The sequence below is a fragment of the Manis pentadactyla genome, chromosome 4 (genome assembly GCF_030020395.1).
Source record: "Manis pentadactyla isolate mManPen7 chromosome 4, mManPen7.hap1, whole genome shotgun sequence".
Classification (NCBI taxonomy): domain Eukaryota; kingdom Metazoa; phylum Chordata; class Mammalia; order Pholidota; family Manidae; genus Manis; species Manis pentadactyla.
In genome coordinates, this window is record NC_080022.1 from 138365225 (window position 1) to 138387516 (window position 22292).

The following is a 22292-nucleotide window of genomic DNA, read 5'->3' on the forward strand; positions in this document are numbered from 1 at the left end:
GTCCCATGGACTCCAGACTCCTGTATCCAACTCTCTACCGACACCTCCACTAGGTTGTCAGCCTTCCACCCCAAACTCAGAAAGCACAAAACCAATTGATCATCTTACCCCCAAACACTGGCTGCTCCTGCACACTTTCCTATGCCACTAATGGCCTCTCCCTCCTCCAGCTGTCCAAGCCAATATCCTAGAACTCACCTTTGACTCCTCTTTCTCTCACACCCCACACTGAATCCATCAGGAAATTCCAATAGCTCTACCTTCAAAATAGATCTATAATCCAACCACTTCTCACCACTCCCATTGCGGCCACTCTGGCCCAAGCCCCACCATCTCTCACCCGGATTATGGCAGTGGTCTAACTCTTTTCTCTGCTCCTTCCCTTGCCCCTCCCTCCAGTCTATTCTCAACAGAGAATCCAGAGTGATTCTATTAAACATAAGCCAATAATAGAAAAACAATGGAGAAAATCAATAAAACCAAAGTTGTCATCAAAATCGTCAAACCTTCAGTGAAACTGACCGAGACAAGGGCTCAAATTACTTAAATCAAAAATGAAACAGGACATTAGTACTGACCTTACAGAAATTAAAAGGATTATAAGGGAATGCTATGAACAATTTTCAGCCAAGAAATTAGATAACCTCTAGGAAATGTGCAAATTCCTAGAAAGACACAAACTACCAAAATGGACTTAGAAATAAAAAGTCTCAATTGACCTATAACAAGTAAATATTGAATCAGTAATCAAAAAACTTCCCACAAACAAAAGCCCGGAACCAGATGGCTTCAACTGGTGAATTCCAACAAACATCTGAAGATGAATTAACACAGACCTTTCACAAACTTCCAAAAAATAGAAGAGGAAGAAACATTTGTCAACTCATTCTGTGAGGCCATTACCCTGATACCAAAACCAGACAAAGACATCACAAGAAAACCACAAGCCAGTATTTCTTACGAATAGAGATGCAAAAATCCTCAACAAAATACTAGCGAGCCAATTTCAGCCACACATAAAAGTGATTATAACACAACCAAGAGAGGGTTTTCCTAGGAGTGCATGATTGGCTAAACACACACATATCAATCCATGTCATAGATCATATCAATAAAATAAAGGACAGACCACTTGATCATCTCAATAAATGCAAAAACCGTATGCAAGCGCTCCCACTCCTCGACACAAAACCCTGCCTCACTCTCAGTAAAACAGTTCCACCCGGTGCCCACAAGGCCCTCTGTGATCTGGTCCCCATCACCTCTCTGTCTTTATCTCCCTCTCTCCCTTCACTCCACACTAACCACAGTGTCCTTCTTGCAGTTTCCCAGTCCCTTCAGGTATGTTCCTGCCTCAGGGACTTTACAGTTGCTCTTCCTCTGCCTAGAACACTATTCCCCTAAAGAACCACATAATTCACTCCTTCACCTTCTATAGGTGTTCACTCAACAACCCCTTCTCAGTGAGGCCTCTGTGGCTACACTATGTAAGCAGCCGTCCTCTCCCCTAGCACCCACACACTCCCCAGCATCCTTCTCCACTCTATTTATCCTAAGCATTTATTATCATCTGAAGCATTGTGAATTTTACTCATACATACCTTGCTTGTTGTCTATGTCCCACAACTAGAATGCAAGCTCCGTAAGGGTAAAGAAGCTTTAGTCTGTTTTATCTACTGCGCTGTCTGTGGCATTTAAACCAGCATGCCATTTTATAGGCACTCGATAAATATTTGTTGAATAAATGAATGAATGCAAATAGCTAATCACTCAGCAATTCACTTAGCAAGCATGGCGGACGACAGCCAGTCACCCACCCCAAGTGCCTGATGCTGGAGTGGTGAGAAAGATTGGAACCAGCCTGGGCCCAGCTGGGAGAGGGGTCAGAGCATAAGAAAGCATGAGCCAAGGAGGCAGTGCTGAGAGACACCAAGGCTGGGGGGAGACAGGCTGGCGCAGCAATCCGGGGAGGCTCCGGAGAGGTGGTGCTCAGGCTGGCCCTGGAAGGCCCGGACCCTTGAAGGGTGGAGGTAGAGGGAACAAAAGGAGGGCCTGGACCTGGGATGCATGGGGCACATCCAGGGAATCAGGAGGGAACCTCTGGGGCAGGACTTGCATGGGGGATGCAGCTACCAAGGTTATCAGGTCATGAGGGGCTTTGAATACTGGGAGGAGAAGCTGGACTTAGTTCCAGAGGCACCAAGGAGCCAAGGCCCAGGCTTCTGAGCAGGGAAGGTCCGTGCTGTCACTCTGGAAGAACAGAGGTGGTGGTGGGCGAGCAGTAAGGCAAGGGGACGAGGAAGATGGCTCCCAGAACAGTCCTGGAGAAAGACAGCAAGACACGAGCCAGGACAGGGCGGAGGGGACCAAGAGAAGAGGGCAGGTTTGGAGGTAGTAAGGGTTTTAATAATGGTGTTGGTGGACGTGGGGAGGAGCTGGAGCCTGAATCTCAAGTCAGAATATTAGGGCAGGCCTCAGAAGCACAGACAGAGCTATGGAGGCGATCTGGTCAGAAGGTCCAGAAGGAATTGCACCACTTCTAGAAGGCTGGCATTCTGGCCATGGGGGCTCAGCATCATGGATATCATGCCAGGTCCAAGAGCCACAGGGAGGAGCAGCTTCCCAGCACAAGGGGATGGATGCATCCTGGCCCCGCCCGCTGCCTTGCCTGTCAGCTCCTCACCCACCTGGGCAGGCCTAGAGAAGTTTCTCCAGCTGGCTTTGTAAGCCAAGACACAAAGTCATTTCTAGATGAGCCATCCAGCTCTGGAGATGTGCCAGGCTGCAGGGTAGGGGGGACAGCTGTGTCCCCGAAACACAGCCAAGTAGCTGCCTCCCAGAGACAAGCAAGACCATGGCAGAAGCAGAGCTGGCAGGGGGTCTGGGGCCCCAGCCGACGTAGGGACAGAGCTTTGACGGAGCTTCCATCTGCCCGGGGCTCAGCCTGCCTGCAAGGTCAGGCCCATTCAGCCCCCATCACCTAGAGATGATAATCCAGTCACTCTTCTGTTCCTTCAGCCACTAGGCACTAAAGCATTTATTAGCATCTAGTGTATGCCAGGCTTTGTTTCTCTCCCACAGGGGTGACAAGGGACAGTACAGCATAAAGGACACAGACTTTGGAGTCTGCGGTGCTGAGCCGGAGTTTTGTCTGTCCCACTGTGTGTGTTGCTGTGTCTGGGCCTCAGTTTTACCATCTGTCAAGCGGGGATGAGAAAAACCCTTCCCCATGAGGGAGTGGCAAGGGGAACTAAGTAAGAGCAGGTGCGAAAGGGAACACTGACAACACTTGTCTGTTCTCCAGGGATTTCAGCAGAAGCCCAGCTGAGGCTGAGGACTCAGGTGGGAAGCAGCCACACCCTGAGGACTTGGAGAGAGAAGCGTCCTGGGTGGCCTCCCAGCTCGTATAGAGGGCTGGAGACTCCGGCTGTTTGAAGAGTGAGAAAGCTGAGTGAGGGGCTCCGGGCAACCCCCCCTGAGAGGGCAGTACATGGCAGGAAGGACACTGGCCTGCCTGGACCAGGGCCTCCTGAGGGGCGTTCACACACGGCGTGCCTGGGGTCCCCCGGTGCTGTCGTCTGGGAGCAGGAGAGTGATCAGAGCAGCAGTGGGGTCGCTGTCCTATCTGAGTGCATCCGGGGGGTCAGCACATGGGGAGGGGGCGGGCTGAGGGCACTGAGACGGGAACCCCACAGGGTCCTGCTCAGGGCAGCAGGCTCCAGCAGGAAGGGCTGGAAGAGCAAGAGCTGAAGAGGAGCAGAGGGAGCTGTGAGGACAGCAGTGACCACATCACCTGCCTCAAGGAATGGGGTGATGCAAATGCCAGGGGCCCCAGAGCCCCGCCTGTTATTGATTTGCTTTCTGAGTCCAGCCGGCTTGGTGAACCCCCCACACACGTGCTGGGGCATCTGGTCCGAAGTGGTGGGTCCCCAGGGCCTTGGCACCAGGAGATGGAGGTGAGGGGAGCTGGAGCCCACTGGCTGGGACTAGACAGGCGCCATCTTCCCAGAACCAGGGGCCTTTTTCCCACTGAGTGGGACAGTCAGGGCTGGGGCTTTGGGGAGCCAGGGCCACTGCTACAAACATGTGAGAATGTGTGAATGCATGTGTGTGAATACAGCCCTATTCACACACCACGGTGCCTGATGGGGCCCAAATGCGTGCTGGGCCCAATTCTGATACGAGCATGACACAGTCTGGGAAGGCTTGCAGAGGAGACGGTCTTTGAAGTGGGTCTTGCAGGAGGATTTCAGGATGCACAAGAGGGGAACAGTGGCCCTGGCGGAAGGAAATGAACACAAGCAAAGCTGGGAGGTGTGAGCGCTTGTTGCTGCTGTAGCCTGTGAGGCATGTGGAGAGATGTGACAGGATACAGATCAGGAAGACGTGATATTATTGTGATTGTCCCCTTTAAAGCAGTGTCCATACTGGCCATGGCCAATCTGGGCCTTACTTTCCTCATCTGTAACCTGGAATCAATTGCCCTATTTCTCTTGGGCTTATGACATGTCCTAGGAATACGTAAGACCCATTATCTGCAATTAAAGCATTAACCAGGAGCTCAGAGGACACACTTTGGAGTCAGAAAGGCTTAGGCTCAAATCCCAGTTATGCCCTTCCTAGCTGGGTAACTCTTTGTAAGCCTCAGTTTACTCATCTGTAAAATGGGGGTAACAAGCTCTACCCAGAAGAAGTGATAAGCATAATGTACACACAATGGAAGCCTGTATGGAACAGGAGTTCCCTACCACCCTACCCTGCCCACCTCCAAAAGGGCCCTCACTCACATAGGAGGCCAGGAAGGTGGTTGGGGCCAGGGTGAGAGCCAGGTAGAGGCAGGGGGCTGCGACAAGCAGGCTGGAGGCGCAGATGAGGGGCTCGGCCCGGGGGTTGACTTTCTTGTACCTCCTCGAAGCCTCTGCTCCGAGGATGACCCCAATGATGCCAGTCACAACGGTCAGTGCCCCAAAAATCAGGCTGATGGGAAAGAGCAGAGAGGGGTTGGTCATCTGGGTGGAGTCAGGACAGGCATCCAGCCACCTGCCCTGGGTGCATGATCTAGTACTTACCAGGAACGTGGCTGTGGGCCTCTTGCCCTCCCACGTCCCAAACAATGTTCCTGGGTCCTCTGGACCTTTATCAGGGACCCATGCACTCCCTCTTTCTGCCTTATCCTGGAGATGCCACTGGCTATGTGGGTGATCTGCCCAGCACCCTGGCACCTGTTCCCCGGACACCTCATCTCCAGTGATCTTTCCAACCTCTTACCACCCCAAACTGTCCCATCCAGAAATCTGAATTCTACCACCCCACTCTGGCCCAAACTTATCTACCTTCTGGCCCCTAGTACTAATGGGAATGGAGACAAGCAAACATTTGCTTACTGAGCTACTGTGATGGGACCCAGCCCTTACCCAGGCTTTGCACACACCTCCCCTCCTTGAATCCCACCCTTCCACTCTCTGTCTCTGAACACCCCTCAAGCAGCCCCCTCCTAACGTCACTCCCTTTCCCACCTACTGGGGGACTCACTTCAGATCCACTTGGCCCCTCTTGCACCACCTTCCTGTGGAAACCTGTCTCTCCAGAACAACCTCCATACAGGCTCCCGAGGGTACTTTCTAAATACAGATTTGACCATGCCCTTGCCCATACCCAGCCTAAAATTCTCTTCCAGCCCTCAAACACCCTCTGGGTTTGATGCCAACTCATTGCAGCTTACACGGCCCTTCATGATCTGTCCCTGGCTGGCCTCAACCCTAATCTGCAACTGCATCCTCCTCTGCCCCCACACTAGTTGTCCGCACTTCATACTTGTATTCCTCCACCTGGCACCCTCTACGAGTTTTTCTACCTACCAAACTCCTGCTCATCTTTTAAGACTCATCAGAAATATCCCATTTTAGAAAATGCCTTCCCCGTCTCTTTGCTGACTCCTTCTCTCCTTTCTGTTTCCATAGTACCTCTGTGTCTCTATCATTAAGGTCATTCACTGGCCTGTGGAGTCCTGGAGGACAGAGGCCAGGTTTGGTTTGCTTTCCTGACTCTATGCAAGGAGCATAGGGCCTGGAACACAAGAGATATAGGTTGAGCACATGAGCTCACTGAAACATCCCTGAATGCCCAGGTGGACAGATCAGGAAGGCAAGGCTGAGAAAGGTAAGACCAAGATAACCAGCGGCCAAGTGACAGAGCCAGGATTTGAGTAAGGTCCCTCCTGCCCTCCCAAGCCTCATTTTAAAGGAGCTCAAAGACTGACCAGAGTGCAAGAGGTCACTTGCACCAGGACCTTTGCAGCCCCAGTGGCTCCATGTTGTCCCTGGGCCAAGCTCCCAGCCAGGACAGCATGACTGGCCCCTGCTGACCGGTGTGACCTCCCCTCCCTTCTCCCTCCCACACTTCACGCCAGTGACTGGGACCTCTTCAACTCATCTATGCTCTCCAGCTTCCCTGCCTGGGCCCACACTGTTCCCCTGGCCTGGAGCACTGCTGCCCCATTCACCCTTCTCCACCTGGCCTGGGTCCCTTCCCAGGCCCAAACATTTCCAGAAGTGTGTGGGATGGCCATGTGCTCTGTGCTCACCACCAAGATATGAGAACTTGACAGATGCAAGACCATGGTTACTGACAAATTTAGTGTCACAAAAAACCACCTCTTTTCTAAACAACTTCTGTGAAATGCCAGTCCCGCACCCACAGGCTGAGGACCAATGGGTTTATTCCCCTGCCCACCCTCTTGGTTTATAGGAGAGTGTAGAGCCCAGAGAGGACAAGGACCCACCCAAGGTCACAAAGCCCATCACTGGTCAGCACGGACCTCCTAGGCCTCTGCTTACCCGGTTAGGCATTCATGTCCTTAAGGCAGCTTAAAGGTTCAGCTTTCCAAGCTGTGCAAGGCTCTGGCTCAGCCCAGTCAAGTGACCCCAAATCCCAGGTGAGTATTATCCACCTCTGAGTCCTAGTCTGAGCTGACCTTGGCAGGTTCTCAAGACTCCTGTGAGACTTAGGACTGATTATTCAGACAGGCCGTGTAGATGGTGTGTGTGCAGCGGGGGTGAGGGGGACTCCCCAAGGGCCCCTGAACAGGAGGTGCAGCCAGAGGACATATCCAGCCACCCAGCCCTCTAACCCCCCCAGAGCCTTCCCAGAATCACATGCTCAGAGCCAGGAGTGTCCTGAAAGGCCTGCAGGTTCTTTGCTGATCTTCTGCACAGTGCTGCTGGCAAGCAGCTGTCCAACTCCTGCTTACATGCCCCCAGGACTGGGAAGCTCACTACCCCCTCCCACCCCTTCCATCTGCGCCAGCTCTGAGTGTTGCAACTTCTCCCTCTGGCTGAGGTGCAATCCTGTGTCCTGCAGCTTCCTGCCCCCACCCAACCCTCACCCTGGGCTTATCCTAACCATGGAGGGTGTATTAATAGCTGAGGTCTGTGCAGAACCCCAACACAGGGACTGTGTACCCACTCTGTGGTAGGCCGAATAGTGGCACCCCAAGATGTCTACATCTGAACTTCTGGAGCTTGTGAATATACCGTATGTGGCAAAACAGACTTTGCAGGCAAGATTACATGGAGGATCTTAAAATAAGGAGATTATCCTCCATGGTTTGGGTGGGCCCTAAATCCAACAAAAAGTGTCCTTATAAGAGGAAAGCAGAGGGAGATTTTCGACACAAGAGGAGGAGGCAATGTGACCACAGATGTACAGCCTGGGAGACAAGCCACAAGCCAAGGAACGCCAGCAGCTGCTGGAATCGGCTGGAAGAGTCCCCAGGGCCTTCAGAGGAAGTGTGGCCCAGCTGAACTTGATTTTGGCCCAGTGAGACCATTTTGGACTTTTGGGCTCCAGAACTATGAGAAAAATATCTGTTGTTTTAAGCTAGTAAACTGGTAATTCGTTACATCAGCCCAAGGATACTGACAAACTCCCACATCAGCTGTGCGCAGGGGTTCTATGCAGAACCCGAGGTGGAGGCAGAGGCGGGAAGCGGGGAAAGGGTAAGTGACTTGCCTGAGAATACACAGCCAGTTAATGCCTGAAGTGGGTTCAGTCTTGGTTTTTCCCCACTTTTTCAAGCTGGTGGGGGACTTTTAGGACTCAGTCTTTGCCTCTGGGGAGATGAGAATGTGGCTGGAGAGCCAAGACAAACATCACAACCCGAGTCCACACACTCACTCCTTCACTCACTGGAGGCTGTCTCTGACCACCCACTGTGTGCCAGGAGGCCACTCCCCACTAGGTGGGGAGATGTTCAAGCCAATTAACAGTAACAGGCAGTCTCCAGAGGCCACAGGACACGGAGCTGAAGAGCACCAGCTTTGCAGTCAGAGGAGCTTGAATCCGGGCTCTGCTAACATGTTACTCTGTGACCTTGGACAAGTCACTTAACCTCTCTCATTTTCCATCCCCTCACTTGAAATACAAGAATAATAGAGAGGGGAGGTTACACCGGTCAGCAGGGGCCAGTCATGTTGTGTAGGCTGGGAGCTTGTCCCAAGGACAACATGGAGCCACTGGGGCTGTAAAGGTCCTGGTGCATTATTATGAAATCATAGAGGCCTTTTCATGTAAAATGCTCAGCATAGAGTCTGAACAGAAGTTAAAGCTTGAGAAGTAACAATGAGGAAAGGGAAGGATGCTGCAAGCACAGGGCATGTCCTGGGCAAAGTCACAGACAAGTCAGAGGGCGTGAGACATCCTGGGGGTCACATGAAGCTCTCTTTGGGCATCAGAGAGTGAGGCAGAGGTGAGAGAGGAGGCGGGGAGAAGGAGCTCTGGGGAATGGGGCCGGGGGCTGAACTTACTAGCCCTTAGCCTGGGTGATGCAGGTGCTGCCAGCAGAGAACCAGGGTCCCTGAAGCCCCCTGGAGCCTGGAGCCCTGGGAACTCTGAGGATCAGAGAGGAGGAGGGGACAGCAAGAAGACTGAAAATCATGAGAGGAGGAGGAAACTAGGATGGAGGGTTTCAAGGAGGAGGAGAAAGCAGGTGAGAAAGGACTGCAATGTGCTTCCTCCATCAGGAGGCCCCTGCGTCCCTGGGGAACGGCGGGCAGGTGACTGGGCAGGAGTCCAGCAGGGTGAGGGGGCAGCCCTGAGGGCAGAGGGTCTGCTTTCTGCACAGCTTGCTCTGCACTCCTCCCGATGCCCCCAGCCACTTGCTGGGACTCCCGGTGCCTCAGATGAGGCAGAGGACAAGTGAATGTGTGTGAGAGTGCCTGAGCCAAAGCAGGAAGGGCATCCAGTGTGTCAACGTGCTATCCGTAAAACGGGATGACCTCACTCTATGGGGCCGTTGGGAGGAAGGGCCACCATCCCACGGGCCCCACAGAAGCCTCAGCCCCTCACTGCAGTGCCTTTTGGTCCCCACAGCAGCCCAAGTGAGAAGACAGGACCTGGGCCCCTGAGAGGACAAGGGAGTGCCTGTAAGCGCCCAGAGCTAAAACCAGCCTGCTGCCCACCAGCTGGGTCCCAAGTCCTGGTGTCCTCACCAAGCACCGTGTGCCCAGAGAGACTGCGTTTTGGGGCTCAGAACCTCCTGAGAACTTCCCCACCAAGAGCCCCCCTGACCTGGGCCAGGTACCCAGGGCCCCCTGCAGACCCCTTACCTGTCCTGGCTATTGCAGGGCTCCTGGAAGCAGGGAAGCTGCAGCCCATGTACCACACGGGCCTCAAACAGAAACTTGGGGGCCCAGAAGCCCAGAGCTCCTGTCACAAAGGCCATGGCTGTCACTCCAAGGGTTGACCACACAAAACTCCAGCTGCAAGAGAAAGCGCCTGGCTGAGGCCAGGAGGGGGCTGGGGTGCAGGGGCCTGTCTGCTCTGGCCACTCCCCTCCTGGGCACTCCGGTCATGGGAGCATTCAGGTGGGCTCCAGGCTTCGGATCCTCCCCAACTCTCCCCAATATCGCCGCACACCCCACCTCCAGGCCTTTGCTCATGCTGTACCGCCCACCCTTCGCTCTGCAGGACCAGCTCTTCCCAACCTGAGAGGCCCAAATGCAGCATCGCATTCTCCAGGAAGCTTCCCTGCTGCCCCCACGTTCCTCTGAGTGCCTCCACTGGCCTCACAGCCCTGCAACAGAGACAGCTGGGGCCTGTCTGTGCCCCACATTTTGGTCTATCGTGAGGCCTGGGAGTGCAGTGGACTCCTGTCTGCCCCCCACCATGCCTGGAACAGGGGATGGATGCATGCCTGTGAGGCTTGGAGAGGTGAGTGGTTAATTCTGGCATCTTCCCAGCAACCCTGAGAAGCGGGCAAGGCTGGAGAATTATGGCCATTGAATAAATGAGGGAAGCGAGGCTCTAAGTCTCGGCGTGCTCGGGGATAAAGCAGGGGCAGACCCAAGGCTGGAGCTCAAGTTGCCTCCCCCCGTCCCAGGGCATATCTGTCACAGGGTAAGGCAAAGGGGGCCTCCAAGTAAGGGTGGGACACTCAGGGAGGCTCCCTGGAGGCAAAGAGAGGGGGTCAGTCATGCTGGGGTTTAGTGGCATGCAGGCATGAGCAGGGAACTCACTTTTTCCCCAGGTATCTGACATCCTCGCACCAGCTGCTCCTCCTCGGGCCCCCCATGGCCACATTCCCCAGCTTCTCAGCAGCCCCCCGGGGCGGGTCTGGAACCAGCGTGATAAGCAGGATCAAGGCCACAGCTTCCAGGCAGGGCATGATCTGGGGACAGGAGGGCCCAGGAAGCTCAGGGCCACACGCTCCTGTGACCCAGGATGTCCTGGGGTGGTTGAACTCTGGGGTCCAGGCTTTTGGGATGCTCTGTGCCTGGGGGTGGGAGCATGGGGGCCCATTTCCTGGGTGCTGGTTATACACAGAGCTTGACATCCTGCTGTTTCTCAACCCTTCACACTGAGAGCACATACAGCCTCTCTAAGGAGTGGGGTCCCTCGAGATCTGATTTAATACCTGTCTGTCCAGTACAGACACTACTTCACTGAGATCAGTGAGCCACACATGTTGAGAACTAGAGCCCTGACTACACTGGCCCTGCCTATTGAGTGCTTGCTGCTCCAATAATTGTCCCTTTTCCTGGCCCATGCTTCCACCTGCCACGCTGGTCCTGCCCTAGTATCATTCCATCCTTTGTCTCATTAATCCTTAAGATTCCATAAGGTAGCATTTACTTGGCCCACTTCACAGATGGGTGAAGTGAGGCTCCAAAGAGGGAGGTGACTTGCCTGAAATCACACAGCCAGCAAACTGCGCAGCCGGCACTTGAACCCAGGGCCACGACTTCCATGCTCCATGTTCCGTTTGAGGCCCCTGATGTCTGAAGCTGACCACCCCCCATGGTGCCAGGTACTGTGCCAAGTGGCCTAGGCCACTCAAGGCTGGGAAGTCCCTACCGGTCCAGGGAGGGAACCAGAGGGAAGAAAAGGAAGCTAGACTCACTCGGAGGGCCCAGTGCCAGTTCCCGGTCAGCGCTGTCACAGCCGATCCCAGCACGTAGCCCAGACCACTGTGACAGAGGGGCAAGGGGAACAGCCAGTGAGGGAAGGGAGGCAGGCTCACAGCCCCAAGGCAGCCTGAGCTGGGGTGCCTCCACCCCAGGGAGCCAGCTCTCTGCAGCTAATAGCTCTTTCATAGGAAAAAGTGAGCCATGTGAGGTCCAGATGTCCACTGCCCTTGGTCAAGTCACCGGTGACTTCTGGCTCTCGGCCCATCCCCAGCATCTCCCTTTATGAGGACGGCCTGCTCACCCAAGGCTCAGCCCTCCCTGAGAAGGGCGATTTCAGAAAACTGGGGTCAGAGCTCAGGGGCCTGCCTGCAAACCCCACTCTTTCCCACCCCACTGTGGGGTGCCTGGCCAGCCCTACACACTTGCCTGCCCCACCCCCCAGAGCTGGCCCCTCCCTGAGTGAGCCACACTGCCGGGCTGCTCATGCTCACCCCGCAGGTGTGTACCAGCCTGTAGAAAGCATCTTTGTTCCTCTAATCCTCACCACAGCCCATCGGTCAGTGTTATTGACCCCATTTACAGATGAGGAAACTGAGGTTCAGAGGTAGAGTGACATGGTTAGGAAGGGGTGGAGTTGGAATTCAAATGCCATCCCTCCTGTCTGATGTCTCCTACCCCTAGCCCGGCCCCTGTTCTGACTCCTTTGGCCTCAGTTTACTTTCAAAGGAAGACCCGGGGTGATACCAACCTTCCAACAGGTATAAAGATGTAGAAGATGGCCAGCACCCGGGTCCGCTGGTCCCTCACGAAGAGGTCACCCAAGACAGTGGGCGCAATGGTGGAGTAGCTGGCCGTGCCAGTGCCCACGACTCCCCGGGACAGGAAGAAGAGCCAGGAATACTGGGCAGTAGGCAGGAGACCACAGTGAGTTACAGAAATGACCCATGGGACAAGGGGCCAAAGGATTGTCAGGAGACTGAGAGCACCTGGTGACACGTGTCCCCAGGGGAGGAAGAGGGAATAGGGACTCCAGACACCTCACTATCCTCCCAGCCTTGTTTCCCCAAATCACATGGGTGCCCCCTGCTGGCGCCTGCAGCCACTGCCTGCCCCCAGGCCCAGAGGAGACCATTTCCTGGTATGGCCTTGCTACCCAGACCAGTTCCCCCAGAAAGTAGCTGTTACCCCCGCCCCCACCCCCAGCAGAGTCCGGCAGAAATGAAACCTCCGGAGGCGGTGGGAGGTGCATGAGAGTTAAGAAAGTCTAACGGTCTCCTCTCCCAGCCCTGAAATATCCCCCAGTCAGCCTGGGGCCTGCAGTGGAGTGCAAGGGGGTGGGGGTGGGGGGCCCAACGCGGGGAGATCCCTGGAGGCCTGTGCAGGGGTGAGGGCACCTACCTGGGAAGAGATGAAAGAGCTGGAAAGGCCTGCTCCTGACCACAGCAGGATCCCAAAGCTCATTGTGGCTTTGCGGCTGTGTCGGTCGCCCAGGTAGCCAAACACAGGTGCAGACAGCAGCAGGCAGCCAACGAAGACTGGAGGAGAGACGGGGGCAGCATGCATCCCCTCATTGCCCCCAAGCAGGCCCACGGAAGGGGCCACAAACTGGCACCTTGGCAGTGGATGGAGGCCAGAAGGAGGAAAAGATACCATGAACCTCACAGTCCCTACCCAGAGTCAGGGGGACTGGGAAGTGGGGGGTGAGAGGGTCGGGCCTGGGCTCAAGTCTCAGCTCTGCTACTTGCTCACTGTGAAGTCTTGGATTACCGACTCCACCTCTGAGCACCAGCCCACCGCCTCCACAGCTCTGGAAAGGTGAGATAGAAGCCAGCACGCAACTGGCATGGGAGCTAGGCTGCCAGTGCTCTATCTCTAAGGGGACTCCTGAACCCCCCACCCCACCATCTCCACCCCTTCCATCCCCCAACCCTCACCGCGAGCCTGATGTTAGGACAGGTCTGATTTTGCTCTCACACCCCTGCTGGGGGGATGGGGTGCAGGAAGGAAGGGAGGCCTGCCTGGGCCTACTCCAGCAGATGAATGGTATAGAATGAGCACAGAGATTCCTGGAGGCTAGAAACGCACTGGTTTCCCCAAGTAGGTAATACATTCTCCTGACACTGTCAGTTTGTAGTTATACCATTTTTTAAAGTAAACTCTTATGAATTGGCGACTGGATGACTGAAGTTACTATTCTGTGAAGACAAAGAAATTGCCACGTTTTTGCATGACTGTACAACATGGATGGGAACCCTCACTGCTTCTGTTCCTTAAATACATCTCCTCTACCCACAGGCAGACCTGTGTCCGCTGCCTCTGAGAACCTGCAGGCAGCGAGGAAAAAATCTGGAAGCCTTCTCTACCCGGTCCCGCCCTCCAAGGGCCTTAAGGCTTTGGAGGGTTCCGCCCAGAGCCTGGGTCGCCATTCACTGAGCACAGATGATTGACATTTCCTGAGCCCAATGAATATCCAGATTCGTTCAGCTCAAATTCATTCCCTCCCACTACCCCCGACCCGCCCTAGTATTGGGTTAAGCCTAGTGCAATTGCAGAAATTAGGCCAGTTTTGACGTACAAAACCGGCAATTTAATAGGTTCGATCTAATGCTCCACAGAGAATGGTCTTTGGTGTCAATGGCATTTTAAATTTTAATAGCTATTGCCAAAATAGGCCTCCAGAAAGGCTGTATCAATTTACACTCGCACAGGAGTAGATGCCAGCACCCATGCTGACATTTGATATGATCAATTATTTAATTTTTGTTCCTCTAATGGTTGAGAAACGAATGGTGCCTGGCTGATGTTAATCTGCATTGTTCCCAGTGAGGCTGGGCAGCAAGTCCCTGTGGTCACATCCTCTACCCATATTTCTGTTGGGCTCTTTGTTGTTTGGAAATAATTTCTCCCAGTCCTTTCTATTTGTTTTAACGATTTAAAATGCAAATTCGGGACTAAACTACCTGGGTTCACATCTTGACCCCACCACTTCCTGGCTGTGTGAACTTGACAAATTCCTTAACTCTCCTCATCAACTAGACAAGGCGATAGTAATCGTCGTGCTTCCTTCATAAGGTGTTTGAGAAGATTAAATGAAATAAAGCACATAAAAAGCAGTGAACGGCCTTTTTGTAAATGCCTAATAAATGTTCTCTGTTATTATTACTAATTGCATGCTTAGTTTCAATCACCATCACACAGAAGAGTTAAACTTCAATGTAGTTAGATTTATCAATCTTCCTTTAAATGGTGGTTATTTCAAGTCTTGTTAATGCATATCTTCTTTACCCAAAGGTTTTAAAAATATTTCCCTGAATCTCCTAATACCTTTATGAGATTTTGGGCAGGGATCCTGTACAGGACATAAACACCTTAAACCTGCAGATGCCTTGGAACAGAGACACCAGACACCAAGGGAAAGGGCCGGGTCTCTACAGCACTCTGTAGTTCCCAGCATCTCCAAGTTCAAATGATTTCTGTGGCAAGGTGGGAGTCACTGAAGATCATGGGGCTAAGAGAAGGACTTAGAGGCAGCTGGCTGGATTTGAACCCCAGCTCTGACCCTTGCTAGCTGTGTGACCATCATCAAGCCTTCCAGCCTTCCTGTGCCTCAGTTTTATCCTCCATAAAATGGGCATAATAATAATAATACCTACTTCGTGGAGTTGTCGTGAAGATTAAATGAGTTGGTATCACAAAGCACTTAGCATAGTGCCTGGCAGAATAAGAGCCACATCAGTGTTAATTTTAAATATTATTAATCAATTAACTAACTCCAGCAGCCTCCCTCTCCCGTGGTGGGGGTTGCCGACCACTGCTGTACTCCACCCTCTACCCTACTGCTGTAGCCCCACCACAGCCTCTCTTTTCTGCATTTCCCTCGATTCTGTGGCCCTGCGGACAGACAGCAGGCTGGGTCCTAGGGCCATTGCACAGAGACCTGGAAAGGTGAAAGGGCTCCCCCGAGGTTACCAGAGACAAGCCTGCCAAGCCACTGCCTTTTCCAACACCTTTCCGGGCTGCTCCTCCAGCGATGTCCTTTCCCTTAGCCCTAATCCTCAAACACTAACCCTCACACACAGCCGCCCACTGCATGTTCACACACCCACACCCACACATTCATGTACTTTCTCCCTCACATACAAATGTCTCCCTCTCCAGCATCTCATGGATCAGGGGCCTCATAGGAATAATCCTGTTCACCCAAGAACCAGAGGAGGGAAATGTTGCTCAACTACCATTATCTGTTTGGTCTAGAAGGTTGTGGGTATCCAACCGAGATTGTCTCGCTTTGACTGCAGATAGGACTGGAGCACCAGCTGATGCTCTGATGCCTCGGTCCCCAGGCAGGGGCCCTCAGCAAAGCCCCTTGGTCTGAAGCGGTGAGCTGCGAACTCTTTTGCTCCGTTACCTCTTAAAGAAGTTTTTGTAGACCTAGGTAACCCTTCACATATTTTCAACTGACACTTAAAACTTTCTTAGAGTACATTTAAATAGCTGCAAAGATGTGATTGCCAGAAGTATTGTATCTTTTTAACTGTGTTTTTATCCAGATCCTTGGGACTGTGGATCAAGTTTGTTTGGTTTATGCAAAATGTCCACTACAGAGTCTAATGAGTGAAACCAGTCTTTATTTGCCAAATCAACCAGACAAATCGGACTGATTGTCTGTAAGAAAGATGTTAAAATGTTGGCTTCATTTTTTTTAATTGAAATAAATGTGTTGACACCCATCCCTGAGACTGAGAATTCATTTCTGAATTCTAAATCATAAACAAGTAGTAGACTGTCACACCCCAGTGCCACAGCTAGATAAGGCTTGGCACCTTGCCATGGGTTTGTGGCCTAGAGGAAACATCCCCAGTGGGTTTCTACAGAGGCTGTCTCTGCTTTGCTCCCCAGGCCTCCCAAACAGAAGCTAAGCATCCACAAAGGGTCCCTCTGTCTGGCACCCCAGAGGTTTTCACTCCCCAGGGCAGTGCATGAGAGTAAAACTCAGAATGGAGATAGATGTATTTTCCTGTTTGCAGTGGTGGACAGGTGATCAGGAAAGGGGAGGAGAAAAGAAAACGAGAGGCCTGTCCTCAGGCAGGTCCATTTTAGGAAGGAGATGTGCAGGCTTGAGGATCTGTAAATGGATTCTCTCAAATCTCTGCTCATGTAGCTCCTGGAAAGTCTTTATGTATCCCCAGGGATCCCCGTACCCAGTTTGAGAGCCTTGTTCTAGGGCACTGAAATAGAGGACTGTTAGGAGGAGGAGGGGTCTGCAGAAGAGGAACCACACCCGTTAGTTCCAGGTCGGGTATGTGCATACCTGGGTGCCCTGTGTTGTGACAGTGTGTGCACACATGCGGGTATGTGTGTGCATGTGTGTGTCACCATCCACACACTCACAGGGGGAAGGTTAGTGCCTGGTGACTCCAACTGCCCCCACCTTGGAATGGGATATGTGGCTGTTCCCCACTGCTGCGTTGTAACTCCTGCGGGACCAGACCCTCCCAGCCTAAACTATGTGAGCCTGTGTGGGAGAATGTGTCTGTGTGTGTCTCTGTGTGTGTCCTGGTGTAGATTTTTCAGGTCCATCAGAGAAAAACGGATTTCTCACCCCTAGCTAGTCTCTGGTATTCGATGGAGCTGAACAAACATGAGGGGATGAATGACCAACTCCACAGGCATAATCTGAAGCTCAGGAGCCTTTTCCAGATCCATCTTCCTCTGGAATTTCTGCAGCACTTACATTCAACCCCATAGGGGCTGCCCAAGCACTGGGTCCTAGCCTACATCCTCTCCTTCTCCCGCCCAGACTGTCCCTCATTCCCCAACACCACCCATCCTCAGGGTGCCTCCTCTGTGCCAGGAGATGCAGTGGGACTTAGCCTGGCCCTCTCTTCCCAGAAGCTGGAGCTGGGCACAGAACAGGACCCATGGCAAGACCCCATCTAGCATGGGCCCAGGGCCCCAGCTCTGGGGCCAGGGACTCACTCCTTACCTGTCTGAAGCAAACCAGCATTGCTGTCACTGATCTGAAAAAACTTCTGAACATCCAGCAGCACTCCTGTGGACAGACGGACAGCACTCAGGAAATGGGAAGTTGCTCTCTAGGCCTCTAAAGGCCACTGTCCCTGCATCTGAGACAGGGCCACAGCTGACAGGCTTAACACAGGGTGTGGCACCCAGGCCCACTGTCTTTTGCCGGCTCTCCCACACATGCGTACAACCACACACAGACAGATACAAGAACCAGCACACAGAGCAATGAGTGCACATCAAACTCGTGCAGAAACACACATCCCAAAGGCACAGACATGCATACACATTCATGCACAAGCATGCACTCCCAGACATAGACATGTAGGCAGACACAGACACACAGATCCATATAAATACAAACAGGCATTCCCAGAGAGATGTGCTTGCAGAGGCATAGATGTCCATAGACACACAGGAGCCTGCACTTACAGGTGTGTAAGCCTACTCTCACACCCCCCAGACACACATGAACATATACACTGAGAATGCATGCATATACATGGGTGCAAGTTGCCATTCACATCGTAGAGTGGCTGGCAGCTCCCAGTGCACTTAGACTGCAGCACATGGAAGGCCCAGGGGTTATGCAGCACAGCAGCCCTGCTCATGTACAAACTTCAGACATTCATAGACATGCATATATGCACATGAACATGTACACACAAAGATATATGTATCCTGGCCTGCACACATGCACACACAGGCATGTGCTTTCACAGGCATGAGCACACAGACATGAGGGTACACAGGAGAGCTTCAGAGGGTACACAGGTCCCACTTAGGTCTGACCTTGGCCCCACCTCCCTGAGGGTGGTGGGCTCTTGCTTTGCATCAGCTGGGTCTCTGAAGCCCCTCCAAGATCTTGCTAGGCCATGGCGGGTGCAGTGGGTGCTCAGCCTAATGCAGAAAGAGGAAGCAGGCCCCCAGACACCAGGCTCTGTTCCTAGAAACTCCCTCAGTGGTATTTCTAGTCAGGGTCTGAGGCACCTGTTTATCTGAGCTATGAGACTCTGACCCCATGATTCTGAAGAACAATCATCACTTTCATGTAATTATGAGATGTCTGAGGGCCTTTCCCTGAGCTGGACACAGCTGGTTATTTCCCTAAGAGGTGGGATCTGTCATTGTCCCCATTGTACAGATGAAGAAACAGAGACCCCAGGCTCCCATGGTTGTGCAGCTGGAAGCAGGGGAGCTAGGACTGAAGTCCCAGCAGAGGCAGCCCAACCTCCCACTCAGTGGCACAGAAGGGGCAGACGCCCCCAAGTGGGGCCCTGCAGAAACACCCAGGCAGTGAGGAAGAAAGCCCCATATCCACACCTCCAAGACCTGCCAGTGGAGAAAGAAAGATCAAAGACTGGGAAGAGCCAAGTAAGAGATTTTTGTTCAGACATTTACTGGATTTGGGGCCCCGTTGCCACAGCATCCAGGCACACCAACCCGTACGTCTTTCTTCCCCTCTTTTTAATATTTGTAATTACATCTTACAAATACAATTTGCGGTTCATAAGAATTCTACAAATAATAATAATTGTTAAAATTCTAATTTGTAACTTTTTTTCACTATGAAAATGCTTCAGTAGCTGTACAGCACATGATGTCAAGACAGGAAGAGTAAGACATTCGAATAAGACATATTAGTTGGAGAGAAAAAACTAGGCAACATGGACAAGCAAAGGAAATAGCTCCATGAAAACCCTCTGTGACTGCACTCACCTCCCATTCTTCGGAATGGGGCCTGGTCCCCTTGTTTTGTTTGCTCCGGGGCTCCTCCCATCCCAGGGCGCCCTGGGGGCAGCCCAAGGCCAAGTGTGGACCCAGCCCCCCGTTTACCTTAGGTGGTCATGCCAGCCAACCAAAGAGCTGCTTCCCACTGGAGAACTCTAGCTGCCAGGAGGACAGCCCGCCAATCAGAACAGCCCCAGGCCCTCAGCACGGTCTCACTTCTCCAGGCCTCCCTCATCCTTGTGACCTTGGCCCTGCTTCTCACACAGCCAGAGGAAGTCCCAGCAGAAAAGGGGCCCAGCCAGGGGCCTCTGGGCAGTAGGTGGCAGTGAGAGCAGGGAGCCCAGCCTGCGGGGCACAGAGAGCTCTGTATCCATGAGTGCCCGTCTCCCATCTGCCTCTTGCCCCCTCCCCTCCTCTCTCCATGCCCTGGGCCCACACTCCAGCTCAGGCCTCCTCTGTTTGGGCCTAATCCACTGCAGGAGCCTCTGTACTGGCCTCCCTTTCTCATTTTGCCTCCACTAGGGCCTCCAATCTGATTATAGTCCCCCCATTTAAAGATCCATGGCTCCCCATTGCCTCAACAGAGAGTCCAAGCTCCCAGGCTAGCACCCAAAAAGGCTATATCTGGCCCCAAACACCATTTTAGAAAAATTTCCTGGCTTGTCCCCTTTTAGCCATCCCTGGTCAGACTGTGCACTTTCACCCCATATTCCTTGGCTCTCACAGACCCTCTCTGAATGCCCTCACCTCATCCCACTCCCTGTCTTGCCAATTTTCTCAGCCTTCAAGACTGAAACCAAATACCCCCTCCTCTGTGAATTCTGCCAGAACCCTCAGTCATCCACTCTGGGGCTGCACAGCTGACCCTCACTCTGCTCTGTCCTGGATTAAAGTCACTTGTACATGTCTTCTGCGTCCCTCTGAGCTCCTCAGAGACAGCCACCGGGTATGGTGCTGTGTGCAGCCCTCGGAGTCCCGTAGATTCCAGATCCACTCTCTGGTGAGCCACCCTGGTAACTGATGAATCAATATCCTGGCCTCAGGGATGCCCGGCTGCTGCAGCGATCCTCTGAGCACCCCTGGCAGAGCTGTGCCTCCCTCGTCTGGCCACATCTCTGCCTTGCAGGAGTCCTGTTAATTAGCTTCTCCTGCCCCATGAGATGATTCCTGAGTTTGGGAATTACAAGATTGATTTCCCCTCCCCCGCGTCCCACCAGACAGAGGTCCTACCCATGTTTAGGGCTCAACTGATCTTGAATGAAACAGTGATAAAGAGAGAAAAGAAGGTGCAATCTTGAATAGATGAATGAATGCATGAATCAGTGAATGAGTAAGTAACAAGAAGGCAGAGTAAGTTGAGCGTTGGGGCCTACAGGAAGGAAGGCAGAATGTGCAAGCTTGGCACTCAGCCTGCTGTCCCAGAAACAGCCAGTAAGCTATTTCTTGCTTGGGAGCTGAGCCAGGCGGCCCTGTCCTCCACAACCTCACCGTGCCATCCCACCCAGAACCTCCAGGCCTTTGCCCGAAGGCCCGATCCTCCCTTCTGCCTTGCCCACCCACCTGCCACTGTGTACCCACACCTATGTGCATGCTCTTAGTTTGGGGCTGGACTGGGAACTCGCCTGGCCCTCCCCTGACTCAGAACTGGCTGAAACCACCTCCAGGGGTAAGAACAGCAGGGATTGCTCCCCAGGAAGTTTGCTGGATGGAGGCCACCATAGATGCACAGTGTGGGCTGCTGGCAGGGCAGCCAGTGGGTAGACAAGTAGGTGCCGCCAGAGGGGCCACCTCTTCCTCACCTGCAATGATGAACCAGTTCATGTAGTTCAGAAGGTTGATGTAGCACAGCACCGCAGCGGCCACGTAAGCTCTCCAGCGGGGCAGTCTCCAGGGAGCAGGGGCAGTTGGAGTGGGGCACTGACCTGAGCCCCAGGCCCCAGAGGGTCCACCTGGCCCTGGGCACCTGCCCTGAGGCCCCTCTAGCCCGGGCTCCCGGCGCTCTGCAGACATGCCCCCAGCCTCACTGGCCTGCGGCTCCCGTCCTGAGATGGGTGCCTGGGCAAAGGCGCATCAGCCCTGCACCAAGTCACTTCCTGTGGGCTCCCAGCCTCAACACAGCTGCCGTAACTGCTGAGCATCTCATCACAGGTTCCTGCTGCGCCCACCGCAGCCTTGCCAGTGAGATTTCACCATCCCCAGCCTCTGAGGCCTACTGGGGGCCAAGCTTCTGGTCCCCCAGCCCTGGTGTCTGGCACTATGGGTCCCCTTGATCTGGACTGTGGCTGCAGTGCTGCAGCTGCTATGGTGAGGAAAAGAAGCATTGCAGAACAGGAAATGAGCTGAGTCTCTCAGAACCCTGCTCCCTGTGAGAGAGTCTGGCTGCCTACACAGATGGGCTGTAAATGACAGACTCAAACCTGACCAGATCAGGAGGCTGGCCAGGAGACCCACACTGGACCAGACCGCAAGTGAAGGCCAGCACCTGCTCCTGCCTAATGCCTACCTGGAGGAATGAAGATGGCAGATGGGCTGCAAACTTGGGGGAAGATTTTGATAAAGGGCAAGATATTGGTGTGGTCTTAAAGTATCTCCTTAGAGTGTTCATTAATAGCAAAGGGGAAAAGAGCAACTATACAGCAGAAGAATCCAGCAACATCTTGACCAAAGGATTAAAATAGCATCACCGATGAGGGGTCACGGGCACTGTGCACCTCCAGGTGAGGCCCTGGGCAAGCCGCAGTCCAGGAAGGATTACAGCCAGGAATGACCTGAATCTAATCAGACAAACCCAAATTAAGAGACACTACTTTCTTAATAGAATTTGGTTTTTAGAACAGTTTAGATTCAGAGTGAAATTGAGCAGAACGATGAGAGATTTCCTATAGACTCTCTATCCCCACTCATGCATAACATCCCCCATTCTCCACACCTGCCACCAGAGTAGGACATTCGTTACAATTAATGAACTTACATTGTTACCACCCAGAGTCCTGCATTTACATCAAGTTTCACTTTCGGTACTGCACATTCTATGTGTGGTGATGGGTATACACTGTTACAGTATCATACGGAGTTGTTTCATTGCCCTAAAAATCCTCTGTGCTAGAACCCCAGAATGGAGTAACAGTTACC

The 22292-nt window shown here is 53.1% G+C and overlaps 1 protein-coding gene across 8 annotated transcripts in view; it reads right to left on the reverse strand.

The window, feature by feature from the left end:
- The window catches only part of SPNS3 (SPNS lysolipid transporter 3, sphingosine-1-phosphate (putative)), a 40302-nt gene extending 18847 nt beyond the window's left edge, over positions 1 to 21455 (reverse strand). For 6 of the 8 annotated variants that reach the window (XR_005026910.2, XM_036896124.2, XM_036896125.2 and 3 more), the window contains exons 1-8: positions 20960 to 21455; positions 17392 to 17457; positions 12804 to 12940; positions 12154 to 12305; positions 11399 to 11465; positions 10515 to 10666; positions 9606 to 9758; positions 4788 to 4977 (exon numbers count right to left, since the gene is read on the reverse strand). Coding sequence is in view for 7 of the 8 variants with exons in the window: in XM_036896124.2 (XP_036752019.2) it covers positions 4788 to 4977; positions 9606 to 9758; positions 10515 to 10666; positions 11399 to 11465; positions 12154 to 12305; positions 12804 to 12940; positions 17392 to 17457; positions 20960 to 21170 (1128 nt within the window). In the remaining variant the exon portion in view is untranslated. Of the gene's footprint in view, positions 1 to 3592; positions 4279 to 4787; positions 4978 to 9605; positions 9759 to 10514; positions 10667 to 11398; positions 11466 to 12153; positions 12306 to 12803; positions 12941 to 17391; positions 17458 to 20959 lie in introns of those variants that run through there. The other 2 variants (XM_036896129.2, XM_036896126.2) reach the window with 2 other exon arrangements.
- Positions 21456 to 22292: the final 837 nt, after the last annotated feature.